This window comes from Crotalus tigris, unplaced genomic scaffold, assembly GCF_016545835.1.
Source record: "Crotalus tigris isolate CLP2741 ecotype Arizona unplaced genomic scaffold, ASM1654583v1 scf7180000017744.3724543626:3957646, whole genome shotgun sequence".
NCBI classification, from domain to species: domain Eukaryota; kingdom Metazoa; phylum Chordata; class Lepidosauria; order Squamata; family Viperidae; genus Crotalus; species Crotalus tigris.
The window spans coordinates 1,329,596-1,345,000 of NW_024096611.1; the positions used below are offsets into that span (position 1 = coordinate 1,329,596).

Sequence of the window (15,405 nt, forward strand, 5' to 3'; positions counted from 1 at the left end):
GATCAAACCTCAATTCTGAGATTTTTAAAGGCATAAATGAGAAATACAAATGAAAAGCTGTGCACTTTGTTTTGTAAAGTCCTTTTGTCTCTTATCATTTTCCTTTATATCCTTCATTTCCTTACTGATGGTTAATGTCAGGTCATTTACTTCTGGCTGGAGGTTTCCCTTTTGGACTGCATTTGCATGCAGGTGCTCCTCCAAGAGCCCAGCTGTTCAAACTTGCCTAACCCTTTGGGAGTTGCTCCGGCCAAATTTATCAACTTCCTTCAGAGGCGAGAGCCACTGAGGGTAAAAATCCCAAGGGAGCATGGGCAAATGGAAACTGAATGAGAGAAACTCTCAGCACAGGCTAAACAGATTGTTTGTATTTATCCAGGCATGAAGCACCATTCAGAAACCAAACCTTCATCTATGAGCAAGGCAGATATCTCAAAAAAGTAAGCCAATCTGCATATTATAAATCAAGGCACATGTGATATATAATTCATAAGAGGATTAAATGAAAATTGTTCCAGAAGAAATGATTTCAAGATCAAAACTCAATAGCAATGTCTGAAAGAAACCAAAATCTTTCTCATTTAACTTGTTTTTTTGTAAACATTTTTATTTCTTGCCTTATTTTTTTTTTTAAAGCTGAGCTAATAAAAAGACTGCTACAGAAATTAAAACAGCACAGCTTGGCAGTGCTTCAGAAGGACAAAAAGATGCTTCAAAATGGGGGTGTATGAAAATGTGGCCCCTGCCTTTAACCCCCTACTGTAATCACACCTTTTCCTGGGATTGCAACTAGCACATAATCCCAGGAAAATGTGCACCTGATTTAAAGAGCTTCACACGGACACCTGTTACTTTCATGTTCCCTACAGTGCTTTGGCCATCTTTTTTTTTTTTTCAGTCTGTAATACTGCATATCTCATTATTCTTTTTTCCTAATCATAATCATTTTAACATGCTGTATTTAACATAGCATACAGTGGATTTTTGTGAGTAAAATAATGTGAAGATAATAATATTAAAAATGATTAATCACACCTTTTCCCTAGAAGGTAAGTGTGAACCAGGAGCTAAAGGTACTAGAATCAAGGCCACAAATGTACTTGGAAATCTATGCACCAACACGCACTTTTTAATATAATTTTATTGGTGCAACATCCTTTTTTACAGTAGTCAAATCATCTGTTTATTATGTAGACCAACTCCCAAATAATTTTACTTTCAAAACATTGGCCTGACCACTTCTTTGCATACTAGATTGTACTAGGCCAGGGGTACGCAACCTTGGCTCTTTTATGACTCGTGGACCAACTCCCATGCTGGCTCAGGAATTCTGGGAGTTGAAGTCCACGAGTCATAAAAGAGCCAAGGTTGCTTACCCCTGGTCTAGGCCAACTCTGATTCAGTCATTCCCAGAGCACCTGTTCTTTTTTACTCATCATTAAGAGGGAAATATTACCTCACCTTTGTTTCACTTCCTATTAGCCATTTTAACTTGTTCTTTTGACTTTTTGTGCCCTGTCTAAAACCCTTAATCTTCTCAGGTGCAGGCTGCCTTAGTTTGCATCCATTACCATTCAGCTATTTTTTTTGTCTCATTGCAGGTTCCTGTTGGGTTTTCTGTACCCTCTAGAGCAGTGGTTCTCAACCTGTGGGTCGGGATCCCATTTGGGGTCGAACGACCATTTCACAGGGTTCGCCAAACAATGCAGTCCGCCAATTTTTTTCCCCTTTTCCTTAGCTGTGCTACTCCCTTTTATTCTATTGGCTTTTGAAAGCCAATAGAATAGACTCTCTTGAATAGAGTCTAATTCTATTGGCTTTCAAAAGCCAATAGGAATTGTCCAGGCTGTCTCTGCCCTGCTGAGCCCGCCAAAAGTCCCATTCTGCAAACGGTGCTGCACCAGTTGAGTAGTCCTCAACTTACGACCGGTTGAGTAGTCCTTGACTTACGACCGGTTGGGGGTCGCGGCATTAAAAAGGTTGAGAACCACTGCTCTAGAAAGAGTACGAAGAAGAGCAACAAAGATGATTAGGGGACTGGAGGCTAAAGCATATAAGGAAAGGCTGCTGGAATTGCGTATGTCTAGTTTAATGAAGAGAAGGACGAGGGGGGACATGATAGCAGTATTCCAATATCTCAGGGGCTGCCACAAAGAAGAGGGAGTCAAGCTATTTTCCAAGGCCCCTAAAGGCAGGACAAGAAGCAATGGATGGAAACTAATCAAGGAGAGAAGCAACCTAGAACTAAGGAGAAACTTCCTGACAGTTAAAACAATTAACCAGTGGAACAACTTGCCTCCAGAAGTGGTGAATGCTCCAACACTGGAAGTTTTTAAGAAGAGACTGGACAGCCATTTGTCTGAAATGGTATAGGGTTTCCTGCCTGAGCAGGGGGTATATATATATCTTCTAATGTAGAAGGTTGCCTGCTCAGAGATCCCATACAAAAAAACTTGATGCTTGAGGGAAAATGCTTCTACTAGTTTGAACCTAACAAAATATTATGGTCTGCAAACTGAGGCTGGGGAGAAATCTGCAGTGAACATTCTGACTTTGGAATGTTTCTCTCAGGAAGTTGCCAGGCAATAGTACTGGTTTCATTTCGGTACCGGGAGAAAGTTTAGGTATTATTTTTGCAATCAGAACTTAAAAGTTAGAGGACCCTATTATTCTTTGTAAAAAAAACTGTGTCTCTATTACTTTATTATAGTTACTGACATTTAATTAAGTATTCTGATTTTCATTTCACTTCATTTTATCACATACTTTATGGATTTTAATCCACCTTGAATTATTTGGAGTATGTGGAATTGTGGGCTCTTTACAAGTAGTCCTCAACTTACAACATTTCATTTAGTGACCATTCAAAGTTAAAATGGAACTGAAAAAAGTAACTTAAGACTGTTTATCACACTTATGACCATTGCAGCATCCTTATGGTCAAACTTCAGATTCTTGGCAATTGACTTATATTTATGACAGTTGCAGTGTCCTGGACTCATGTGGTCACCTTTTATGATCTTCCAAGCAAGTAAAGTCAATGGGGAAGTCAGATTCACTTAACAGCCATGTCACTAATATAACAACTGCAGTGATTCACTTAACAACTTTGGCAAGAAAGGTCGTAAAGTGTAGCAAAATTCACTTAACAAATGTCTTACTTAGCAACAGAAGTTTTGGGCTCAATTGTTGTAAATTGAGGATTACCTGTATATATGTTTATATACACCTATATATCAATATATCCATCTTCAAACAAAGTTAGAATGCATTCCATTATAAGTGTGTGTGTGTGTGTGTGTGTGTGTGTGCGTGCGTGTGTGGATGGATGGATGGATGGATGGAGGAGAGACAGATACAGGCAGACAGACAGACACAGTAGATAGTAGTGCTGGATATAAAACAAAGAATAGCATAACCTAATTACAAAATTTTATACAGTAAATAAAGATAGAGTTCCAATTCTATCTATTTACTGGATGCATTTTCCTGTTCTTTGTTTTATATCCAGCAGTTCAGAAAAAAATGATTACATCCCAGAGCTCTGAAGGAACTGGCAGATGTTATTTCAGAACCATTGCACCACATCTTTCAAAAATCCTGGAGCACCAGGGAAATACCTGAGGATTGGAAAAGGGCTGATGTGGTTCCCATCTTCAAAAAAGGAAAAAAAACAACAGGAAACTACAGACCAGTCAGTCTAATATCAATATTTGGGAAGATCCTGGAAAAGATAATTAAAAAAACAGATCTGTGAACAACCAGAAGCAAACAAAGTTATAACTAGTAGCCAGCACGGGTTTGTCAAAAACAGATCATGCCAAATCAATCTTATTTCATTCTTCGATAAAGTGACTAAACTAATAGACCAGCAAAATATTGTGGATGTAGTATACTTAGACTTCAGTAAGGCATTTAATAAAGTAGACCACAACCTACTCCTTGGTAAGCTAGAAAAAGGTGGAATAGACAACATCACCATCTGATGGATCTGTAGCTGGCTGGCAAACCATACTCAACAAGTAGACCTCAATGGTACTACATCCATATGGAGAGAAGTAAGCAGTGGGGTACCACAAGGTTCCGTCTTAGGCCCAGTACTCTTCAATATCTTCATCAATGACTTAGATGAGGGAATTGAGGGGGAACTCATCAAATTTGCAGATGACACCAAACTGGCAGGAGTAGCCAACACCCCAGAAGACAAACTCAGGATCTAAAAAGATCTTGACAAACTTGAACAATGGACCCTGTCCAACAAAATGAGTTTCGATGTGGAGAAAAGCAAAGTTTTACATTTAGGTAGGAAAAATCAAAGGCACAAGTACAGACTGGGCAAGACCTGGCTTAAAAACAGTAACTGTGAGAGGGACCTCGGAGTTATGGTGGATGATCACTTGACCATGAGCCAGCAGTGTGCAGCAGCAGCCAAAAAAGCTAATACAATCCTGAATTGTATAAACAGAGGCATAGAATCAAGATCACACAAAGTTTTAGTACCGCTTTATAAAACCCTAGTAAGACCACACCTGGAATACTGCAGCCATATCACAAAAAAGACGTTGAGAGTTTGGAAAAAATTCAGAGAAGAGCAACTAAAATGATCAAAGGCCTGGAGACTAAAACATACGAAGAACGGACTTGGGTCTGGCTAGTCTAAAGAAAAGAAGAAATAGGGGAGACATGATAGCAGTATTCCAGTATTTGAGGGGCTGCCACAAAGAAGAGGGGTCACATTCACCAAAGGACCAGAGGGCAGGACAAGAAACAATGGTTGAAAACTGAACAAAGAGAGAAGCAACCTAGAATTAAGGAGAAACTTCCTGACAGTGAGGACAATTAACCAGTGGAACAGCTTGCCTCCAGAAATCGTGGGCACTCAATCACTGGAGACTTTTTAAGAGGCTAGACAGTCACTTATCTGAGATGGTATAGATTCTCTTGCTTGAGCGGGGTGGGGGGGCTCTATTAGAAGACCTCCAAGGTCCTTTCCAGCTCTATTCTAACTTAGATGTCTGAGAAACTATAATTCTTGGAGCTATTTCATATGGCTACAACATGAAATTGGATGAATGAGCTTTTTATATTCCCTTGTGCCTTACTACCATGAGCAAACAGACCCCAACAATGAAATTATTAAAAAAACTCCTGGGGAAAGTCTACTTATATAATGGAAATTATGATGAGAGCATCTTCCTATATCAAGAATAACTTGCATGTGTGTAACCAGCCTGGGATTGCTGCCAAGATTAAAGGTTTGAGCTAATGCACATAGTCTAACTAAAATGTATGTGTGCACAGAGAAAACGTTAGGTACAAACCATGAAGGGAAAGCTTTTCTCCAATTCAACATTCATTGAACATGCTGAATTATTAATACCACTTAGAATATTGATAGGTTTTTATAAGATTGTTGTTAGAGGCAAGGTGCAAAATTTCCATTCCAGTTTTATGGTTTTCTCTCTCCTCCTGTTCATCATTTTTGTTGCAAAGATTTAGAAGGGTCTGCCAACAGTGATACCCAAATATTTCTATATAAATCACAAAACTGTTTAAGAACAGAGATCAATAAATGGTTTTTGATCCTGTAAAAAGTTAGATACTGGGCCATGACCATTTAGTCTGAATAAAGGGAAGAACGTGGGGTAAAGGCTGCAAAACATTTAATTAACAGGTAATTTGTTTGTTCATTTAAATGTCAGCAAAAAACTCTACTGTTTCTATATCTTTTGCATGTTCCATCTGGTAACATTTCATCAGAAACAAAAGGAAACAAAGGACAAAACAAAAGAATTTTGAAACCAGACAAGGGTTTAGTGATGGTAACAGAATAGACCCTTTAGTTATCTCCTAGAGCAGGGGGTCTTCAAACTTGGCCCTTTTATGACTTGTGGACTTCAACTCCCAGGAATTCTGGTAGTTGAAGTCCACAAATCATAAAAGGATCAAGTTTGAAGACCCCTGTCCTAGAGTTATTGGAATCTCACTTGATTTGTGAAGGACAAAAAAATAAGAAGCAAAATAGACCCATAACAAGGAAGATATGCAAAAGATAAATAATCCTTAGCAGAGAGGGAAAAAGTAGAAGCTGCTGGAGTTGCCAATAGCTTAGAAAGTTCCAAGATTGGAAACAGGCAGAATATGGTTTCTGGAATTATTTCCAACTTGTTTATCATCAGTGGATGTATTTTTGTCTAAGTGTAATAAGTATATGCCCTTGTAAGCATGTGACAAAGAAGGAGAAAGGTGACTTAAGTGGAAGAGCTTGCTGTCCTATATGGATATATTGAGGAAAAAAAATAGGATTTTGCATTCTTTCCCAGTTTGTTAACCAGATTCAACCAACTTTCAAACCTTACATTTGTTTGGTGGCTTCTCCAAATCTGGTTCATACTCTGTTCTATTTTGGGTGAGGTCTCTGTAATTTCTTTCCAACATTTTTTGGGTAGGTCTAACAATGGTGTCCCATACCCTACTCAAGTGTATTTCTTGGGTAAGATTACTAAACAAGTCACATTTTTTTCATTTAATAAAAAAGCTATCTCTTTATTACTTGCTGAAAAACCCACAAGTCATGTATTATGCTTCTTCCATGACAAATTAAGAGAAAGAAGATGTGCCTGTTAGCAGCATTTTAAATATATTCCAGTACTCCTCTCTGCCCATTATCTGTACCTCATTTATGTTCTAGTTTGTTGGTTATAACCACTCATACAACATACAGTATTGAAAATAAGATTACTTGTAAAGTATATGACTGAAACAGGGTTTGATGTGGCAATAAAAGTGATGAAGAATCTAATTAAAATGGTACTTTTTATTATTAATTATAACAATTATTGTTAATAATTAATTTTTAATTAAAAGGGTTTGTAGGGAAGACTGTGCCATATAGGACTGCAGTGTAGCAGATCTAAATTTTTGCCCAAAATTTGTAGGCAAGAGCCACTGGATAGAGGCCTTTGGAGAGGGTTTAAGGTGACCATTTGCAAGTATACAAAAACCCAACCTTCTCCAGCACTGGAGATGGATAATCCACGCAGTGGGTTGAGACTGTAGTCCTGGCCAATCAGATCAGTCAGCCAAAGTTGCCACGCCCCGTCTTGGACCATGATCCTTTAGTCTTGACTGATCTGGCCATGCAGAGACATCTACAACTTTTGGCTCCTGGGCAGGTATAGGTCCTTTCCATTAGGGGGGATTTTTTCTAGTAGCTGAAATTGCTTAGTTTAAAAGTTAATTAGAGATAATTTAATTCAATTTAATTGACCACTCAAAAATTTCCTTGCTAAATTGTAAAACTCAGGAAGTCAGATTCCTACAGGGGAACCCACCCCCACTTAAAAGGGGGAAATCCCTAACTCCCCTCCCTAACCAACCCCAGCCACCTTCCAGCAGCCGGCAGCCGCCTTAAACGAACGGGGAGGCTCGGGCAACCCCTCGCATTTAAAACAAAACAAAACAAAAAAAAGACAGAAAGGCAAGCAGTTAGCGAGGGAAGCGGAGGACAAAGGGGACGCATGCTGGGAGGGAGATTGATTAAGGGAAACAGCTGGCGTGCGAAGGAGCAGTCTTTTCACTCCAGGCTGCTCAGGATTTTTTAAACGAGGCGCCATTGTCTGCACAGCTGGAAGCACGCGCAGCTCTTTGTTACAACCGCACGGGGCATAGGCAGCCTTGTTAACACATGCGCAGTAGTTTCCTGGCAGCGGCGGCCATATTTTTTGTCCAAACAGGGGAATTAAAGTTCCTTAAGAAAGCTAGGTTCAGCCGCTGGAGTGAATTAATAGGCAAGCAGTACTGGGGTACTAAAGCATCTATTATTCATTCAGAGACATTCAAATCAGCCACATAGCTACTGGTTCCAGGACTTGGTGTCTTCTACCTAAAGTAAATAAGAACCTTTCATAACTAACTGTGTTTAGTTGCCTTTGGCTCCTTCCAGACTTCGGGTCCCCCATTAGTGGCCCGTACGCCTCTGGATTTAGTGGTGGGTTCCAGGCATCCCCAGTCGCGTGCCTGTCCTTACCCACCATAGTCAAGCCGGGTTCCAGGCATTCCCATTAGTGTGCCTGTTCTTATCCGTGCACAGTGACTAACTCTGACAATTTTGCAGAGTCTGCTCCTGAGTTCCAGACGCCCCCAGTAGTGCGCCTGTCCTTACTCAAAGTTGGAGCTCTCCTACTACCTGGGTCCCCCCTATCGCGGCCCAGCGTTAGTGGAGAATGGAGGAAGCAATCATTCCCTCCACTGGAGCCCCGCCTTCATCCTCTGGAGCACCTGCTTCAGAGGATTCGGAATCCTCTGCAGCCCCTAGAAAGGCTGCAAGGAAGTCATCAAAGAAGGCTGACAAACAGGCAATCAGAAGACACCAAGCCCTAGAAAAAGAGTTCGACAGAGCCCAGAAAAGGGCCAGAATTGAAAATAGGCAGAATGGGGGAATAGGTCCTGATCTACCGCTGGGTCTCCCTTCATCCCCACGGGCCATTTGGTCATTAGGGAGCTCATCACAGTCCCAAACAGAGGGTGGGATAGGCGAATTCTCATCGCTCTCCCGATCCCCCTCCCCACGGAGGTTACAGGAAACCCCGAGGACCATGCTAACCACAGCACCTGCAGGGTCGCAGGCAATGGTCACTCCTCCTGCATTGACGGGGGATCTGCTAGCTACCCTAATAGCACAGGCAGTGGACCGTGCATTTGAGGCCAGGGCTCAAACTTCAAAAGCCAAGTCTCTAGGACTTAGAACTAGGCATCGGGAGGAAACGGAGGACCATCAGGACCTCTCCTCCGTCTCAGACTCGTCGGTCTCTGAGGAAGCTTACCTGGACCAGCCAGGTACGTCACAAGGGATTCAAATGTCTGAGGAGGAGGAGGACACCTCACCTCAAGGGCCGTCCTTCAGCGGCCTGTTTAACCCTTCTCTTTTTGTTACTATTCTGCGCAAGGCTGAGGCCACAGCCCATCTGGGGCATGGGACACCAGCGGAGCCTGTCACAGTTGACACGGAGGCTGAGCCGACGTTCGCCGAAAAGGTAACCACTCAACACCGCATACCATGCCCGACCATGTTCCTAAACACAATAAGGAAACAGTGGGCAGCGCCAACCTCCCTACCGCTTCCTAGCAATGCGGAGAGGAAGCTATTTAAAGTAGCAAGGGAGCTAGAGGGAACATTGGAGGTACCGGTGGTGGACGAACCCATAGGTCCCCTGATATCGGACACGGCCATATCAGGAGATTTTGCTGAGGCTCTTAAAGCCGAGGACCGAAAGAGTGAGTCCAACTACAGGAGAACGCACCAGGCAATAGCTTGGGCTACCAGGGCGTCTACCTCCGCGTCCTTTTTCACCAGAGCCACACTTTGTTGGCTCCGTGAGCTACAGGGCCGGGTTCCCATGGAAGATATACGCACTCATCAGGAACTCAGCAAAATGGTAGCGGCCACGGAATATGCGTCGGACGCAACACTTTTAGCGACCAAGTTTTCAGCCAAGGCAATGGCGGCAAACAACACGAGCAGGCGCATCCTCTGGCTAAAGAACTGGCAGGCGGATACCAAATCCAAGTGGAAATTGGCTTCGGCTCCGTACCAAGGGGCAAAGCTGTTTGGTGAGGCACTAACGCCATACCTGACAGAGAACAAGGACAAGCGCAAGGTCCTTAAACACATGCTTAAAAGGCAGGACAAGAGACCCGGCTCCTGGGGAAGGAAACAATCCTTTCGTACGGAAGCCAGGGTCAACTACTTTCAAAATTCCCAACCCTTCCAAGCTAGACAGGATAGGGAAAGACATGGGGACAGACAGAACACAAGACATAGGCAAACACAGGGAAGACGGCCCTTTCGGGGGAACAACCGCCCCTTCCGCCGTACCAGATGACTCCCGCCCAGACCTTCCCATAGGGGGCAGACTAGCAGGGTTTGCTCCCCAGTGGGAAGAGACCACCACGGACGTATGGGTCAGGAACACCATACGTCATGGTCTATCTCTAGAATTTCTCTCAAAGCCCCCGAACCGCTTCCGCCCGTGCCCCTGTCCCACAAACCCAACAAAGAGAAGGCTCATGAACGAGGCCGTTCAGCACCTTCTAAACATACGGGTCGTAGAGCCGGTGCCTATGAACCAGAGAGACCAGGGGTTTTATTCTATCCTCTTCGTGGTCCCAAAACCCTCGGGGGGTTGGAGAGCCGTTTTGGATTTGAAAAGGCTAAATTTCTACATAAAATACCGCAAATTCAAAATGCAGACACTATGCTCCATCCTTGGAAGCGTAAGGAAAGGGGATTTTCTGGCATCGATCGACCTCACGGAGGCATACTTGCACATCCCTATCTCTCTGTCTCACCGCCGCTTTCTACGGTTTGCCTACAGGGGGCACCATTTTCAATACAGGGCACTTCCATTCGGCCTGTCATCAGCGCCCAGGGTGTTCACCAAGATTCTGGCGGTTCTGGCAGCACAACTAAGAAACGTACCAGTCAGAGTCCAGTGTTACCTGGACGATATTCTAATCCAGTCATCGTCCGCCCAGCAGTCTCGGGCGGACCTAAAGTTAGTGATAAAAATGCTGCAGGACCACGGCTTCTCGGTGAACTTTCCAAAGAGCCATCTAACCCCAACTACGAGAATACTCCACCTGGGAGCGGTCATCGACACAAAGGAATGCAAGGTGTACCTATCACAGGAACGCCTCAGCAGCATAAAGAAAGCCGTAAAACAGGTAAGCCGCGGTCAGTCAGTGACGCTGGTCTGCCTCTCCCAGCTGCTAGGGACGATGATATCGACCATAGCAATAGTTCCTTGGGCAAGGCTGCACTCAAGAGAACTGCAATGGTTCATGCTCCCGTTTCAGAGACAACAAATCAGTGCATCCCGGAAGAAGGTAGGCATACCTCTGAGAGTACGACACTCCCTCAGGTGGTGGCTATCTCCAGCTCTCCTCAGGGGGTCCCCCTTCAGGGAACCAGACAGAGTAGTAGTCACAACGGATGCGAGCTTATTCGGCTGGGGAGGCCACTTGGGGACCAAGTGGACACAGGGCCGCTGGTCAGCGGTGGATCTCCGACACAACATAAACTGGCTCGAGCTGCGGGCTATTCACCTAGCGGTAAGGCATTTTCACAGCAGCATAAAAGGCAGGCACGTACTGGTCCTGACGGACAACGTGACAGCCAAGGCCCACATAAACCGTCAGGGGGGCACACACTCTCGCTCGCTCTCGGCCGAGGCCCTCCTACTGGGGGCCTGGGCAGAACAAAATCTGGCCTCCATAAAGGCCGACCACATATCGGGGGAGGTAAACATCCAAGCAGATCTGTTGAGCAGATCAACAATAGATCACTCGGAGTGGCAACTACACCCGAGGATCTTCAGGGAGGTCTTCACCGCTTCGGGCTTCCCCAGGTGGACCTTTTTGCCTCTCCTTCCAATGCCCACCTAACTCGCTTCTTCTCCCGATTCCCATCCAAGGGAGCAGAGCAGACGGACGCGTTACGGAGCCCATGGCCAAGGGGGCTCCTGTACGCGTTTCCACCCTTACCTCTCCTTCCGGCGGTAGTACGCAAGATTCTGCGGGAAAGGGCCGAGGTAATCCTTGTGGCCCCTTATTGGCCAAGGAGACCTTGGACCTTCAATTATGAAGTTTAATCATGAAATAAGAACCACTGCCTTAACTTTTTTTAGCATTGCCCCCATGGGCATCTCTTAAATTGGGGATTTTTTTTTTAAAGGATACGGAAAGTGAAGGCTACTTGGTTGTGTGCAGAGGCCTAAGGTCACAAGCGGTTAAGGGCCCAGTTTCCTGAGTGTATTAGTAATAGTAATAGTTGTAAAGTTGGAAGGGACCTTGGAGGTCATCTAGTCCAACCCCCTGCTCAGGCAGGAAACCCTACACCATTGGCTGTCCAGTCTCTTCTTAAAAACTTCCAGTGTTGGAGCATTTACTGCTTCTGGAGGCAGGCTGTTCCATTGATTAATTGTTCTCACTGTCAGGAAGTTTCTCCTTAGTTCTAGGTTGCTTCTCTCTTTGATTAGTTTCCACCCGTTGCTTCTTGTCCTGCCTTCAGGTGCTTTGGAAAATAGCTTAATTCCCTCTTCTTTATGGCAGCCCCTGAGATATTGGAATACTGCTGTCATGTCCCCCCTTGTTTTTCTCTTTGTTAAACTAGACATACCCAATTCTAGCAACCGTTCCTTATATGTTTTAGCCTCCAGTCCCCTAATCATCTTTGTTGCTTTTCTCTGTACTCTTTCTAGAGTCTCAACATCTTTTTTACATCGTGGTGACCAAAACTGGATGCAGTATTTCAAGTGTGGCCTTACCAAGGCATTGAAGAGTGGTATTAATACTTCACGTGATCTTGATTCTATCCCTCTGTTAATGCAGCCTAGCACTGTGTTGGCCTTTTTTGGCAGCTGCAGCACACTGCTGGCTCATATTTAGGTGATTGTCTACTAGGACTCCGAGGTCCCTCTCACAGTTACTACTATTGAGCATGGTGCCACATCATTTAGTGCCATATATTATTATTATTATTAATAATAATAATAATAAACCACTTGAACACCATTGGCATTGACAAATTTGTTATTAATCAATTGCAAAAGGCAGCCTTACTAGGAACTGCTTCCATCCTGCAATGATATCTGTAATACCTTCAAACATCCACATCTGCCTATCCCAGGTCCTAGGTAAGGACTCGATAGGTAGACAAAATGCCAAATCCAGTCTGAACATCTGGCTGACTGTGCGATGATCCATAATAATAATAATAATAATAATAATAATAACAACAACACCATTGGCATTGACAAATTCGCTATTAGTCAATTGCAAAAGGCGGCCTTATTAGGAACTGCTTCCATCCTGCGACGATATCTGTAATACCATCAAACATCCACATCTGCCTATCCCAGGTCCTGGGTAAGGACTCGAAAGGTAGACAAAATGCCAAATCCAGCCTGAACATCTGGCTGACTGTGCGATGATCCATAATAATAATAATAATAATAATAATATAAAAAGTTGGAAGGGACCTTGGAGGTCATCTAGTCGAGAGGTCCCCAACCTTTTGGGCACCGCAGACTGGAGGGTGTGTGGTTTTGTGTGCTGCCTGCATCCTGCAGATGGGGCTTTTCTTGTTTGTGAGGACTGGTTGCTGACATGCTGCGGCCCAATACTGGTCCACGGACCAGGGACCCTGATCGAGCCCAACCTCCTGCTCAGGCAGGAAACCCTATACCATTTCAGACAAATGGCTGTCCAGTCTCTCCTTAAAAACTTCCAATATTGGAGCATACACAGCTTCTGGAGGCAGGTTATTCCACTGATTAATTATTCTAACTGTCAGGAAATTTCTCCTTAGTTCTAGGTTGCTTCTTAACTAAAAATAAAATTTATTTGCACTGAAATATTATAAAATATATACAAGTATATCAATTAATTGATCATATTTCCAAAATGTAGGTTTTAAATCTATTTTCAAGGTACATATTTTTATATTCTAAGCTTTTAAAAAATGAAATGATTTTTAAGAATAGAAAAAGAATAAAATTTACCAAAATGTTGTACTTACAGGAAATATTTATAAAAACAATTAAATCATTGCTTGTGAGAGTTTTTCAGTAAATGCAGTTCTTCTAGTTACTACTTTTCCCTTTTCCAGGAGAAAACGTTTCATAAATGTATTGTTGTAGAATACTATTGGTATTTCTCTTATTATGTTTAATATACAACACTATGTTTTAAATGATAAGAGCAAGCAGGCCCTATCACTCTAGCTAACATATGTCTTCAAAACCATATTGGAAATTTGTTCTTTGAACAAGAGCATCACCTATATTGATGCATCATTTGACTCTAGTCAAACTAGTGAAGAAATTATAAAAGATTATGCTTAACCATCTTCAGAATTCATTCTGGGAAGGGAAGGGAGGGAGGATTTTATGCCCTCCCTAAAATAATTTTTATTTTCACCATTTTATGCTAAATACAATAGTATGAATTTGATTTGTTGTGGTAAATTTCAAAGAGAGAATATTTGCCAGATTTCTTTAAAATAATCTTTATTTGCAAAATAATGAAAATGATACTAAATGGGCATATTCCTGTATATACATTGGAAGCACATTGCTTCTTGTGCAATTAATGCTCTGAAGTATGTAGTAATTCAATTGGAAAATGCACAGTTTGGGAGAAAATATATTTTCTTTCCACCACTATCTGGATTTTCTCATGACCTGGATAATTTTATCCTATTAACATCAAACATCTAGGTAACTTTAGAATCTTGCATCTGCATTATTTCTAGGAAGGCATAATGTAATTAGTAATGACAGTAATTGACATTATATAGTTTAATTAAATTTCCTCTTCAAGGAACAAACCCTTTTAACCAACCATTCCAGTCCTATTTCTATATTTATTTGTTATGTTACTAAAAGTGCTATACGGAGATATTATATGCATCAATTTTCACAAATTAACCAATTAGTATTATGTTACCTCTGAACTTCTGACCAGCAAAACCATCTCACAAAGTTTTCACTCCTTACTGATAAAGTTTCAATTTTTAATTAAGATGCTAATTGGATGAGAGAGAAACATGTAAGAAATGGAAAGAACAGACTTCAAGTAAGATTGAGAGCTGTTGTTTTTTTCTGCTTGAGACAGGGATATCATCGGAACATCTTGTACCCTAAATAAATGTGATAGAGGAAATTGAAATATTCAAATATCATAAATGTAATTTTGCTCTGAAATTTTAGGTGAGATCATCTGGATGTTTCAGCTTTGGAACTGATTATATAATTGATTTGTGATGATATGATTCAGAATTTTAAGAAGCCTTCCTTATGGAGCTCTGCAATTTTAATTGAATTTTGGCACTTGTACTATTGTTATATATTGAGTTTAATCCCTTAAAATATGAAGTGAAAATGAAATATAGTAAGGCATTGGAAAAGACAGAACATAGAAGCAGAGTTTTCTCTCATATTGGCTGCTCCTGCTCCCATTCCTGCTTTCTTGCATCACCTGGTGTATCAGCATTCCAGCACACTGAGGCTGGATATACTGGATAGCCTCCACCATCCCAGAGAGCAGTCAATGATAAGTATTGATATTAACACCAGACAAGTTCTCTCTACCACCACACTAGCACCTGGCAGGCCAGCACCTAGCAACTGATGAGAGGCTCAAGTCCATCATATGCCAGCATATGTCATTGATATCATTGCTATTGCTACCACCAAAAGTTGGTTTCTGGATCTAGCCAATCAGCTCCATTTCTGACTTCCTCTCCAGCTCTTGGACCGTCTTTTATTCTAATTTTGAATGGTCTCCCACAGGACCATTCCCCATCCTCCTGCTAATTGCCACTGAAAGCTCTAGAAGCTTCAG

At 42.4% G+C, this 15,405-nt stretch overlaps 1 protein-coding gene across 2 annotated transcripts in view; it reads left to right on the plus strand.

Moving 5' to 3' along the window:
* The window catches only part of PARVA (parvin alpha), an 82,675-nt gene that overhangs the window by 29,540 nt on the left and 37,730 nt on the right, over positions 1-15,405 (plus strand). Inside the window, exon 1 of one of the 2 annotated variants that reach the window (XM_039340337.1) lies at positions 420-440. The exons of the other annotated variant lie outside the window; for it this stretch is intronic. Within the exon in view, the coding sequence (XP_039196271.1) occupies position 440 (1 nt within the window). The 5' untranslated portion in view covers positions 420-439. Of the gene's footprint in view, positions 1-419; positions 441-15,405 lie in introns of those variants that run through there. 2 annotated transcript variants of the gene reach the window in all.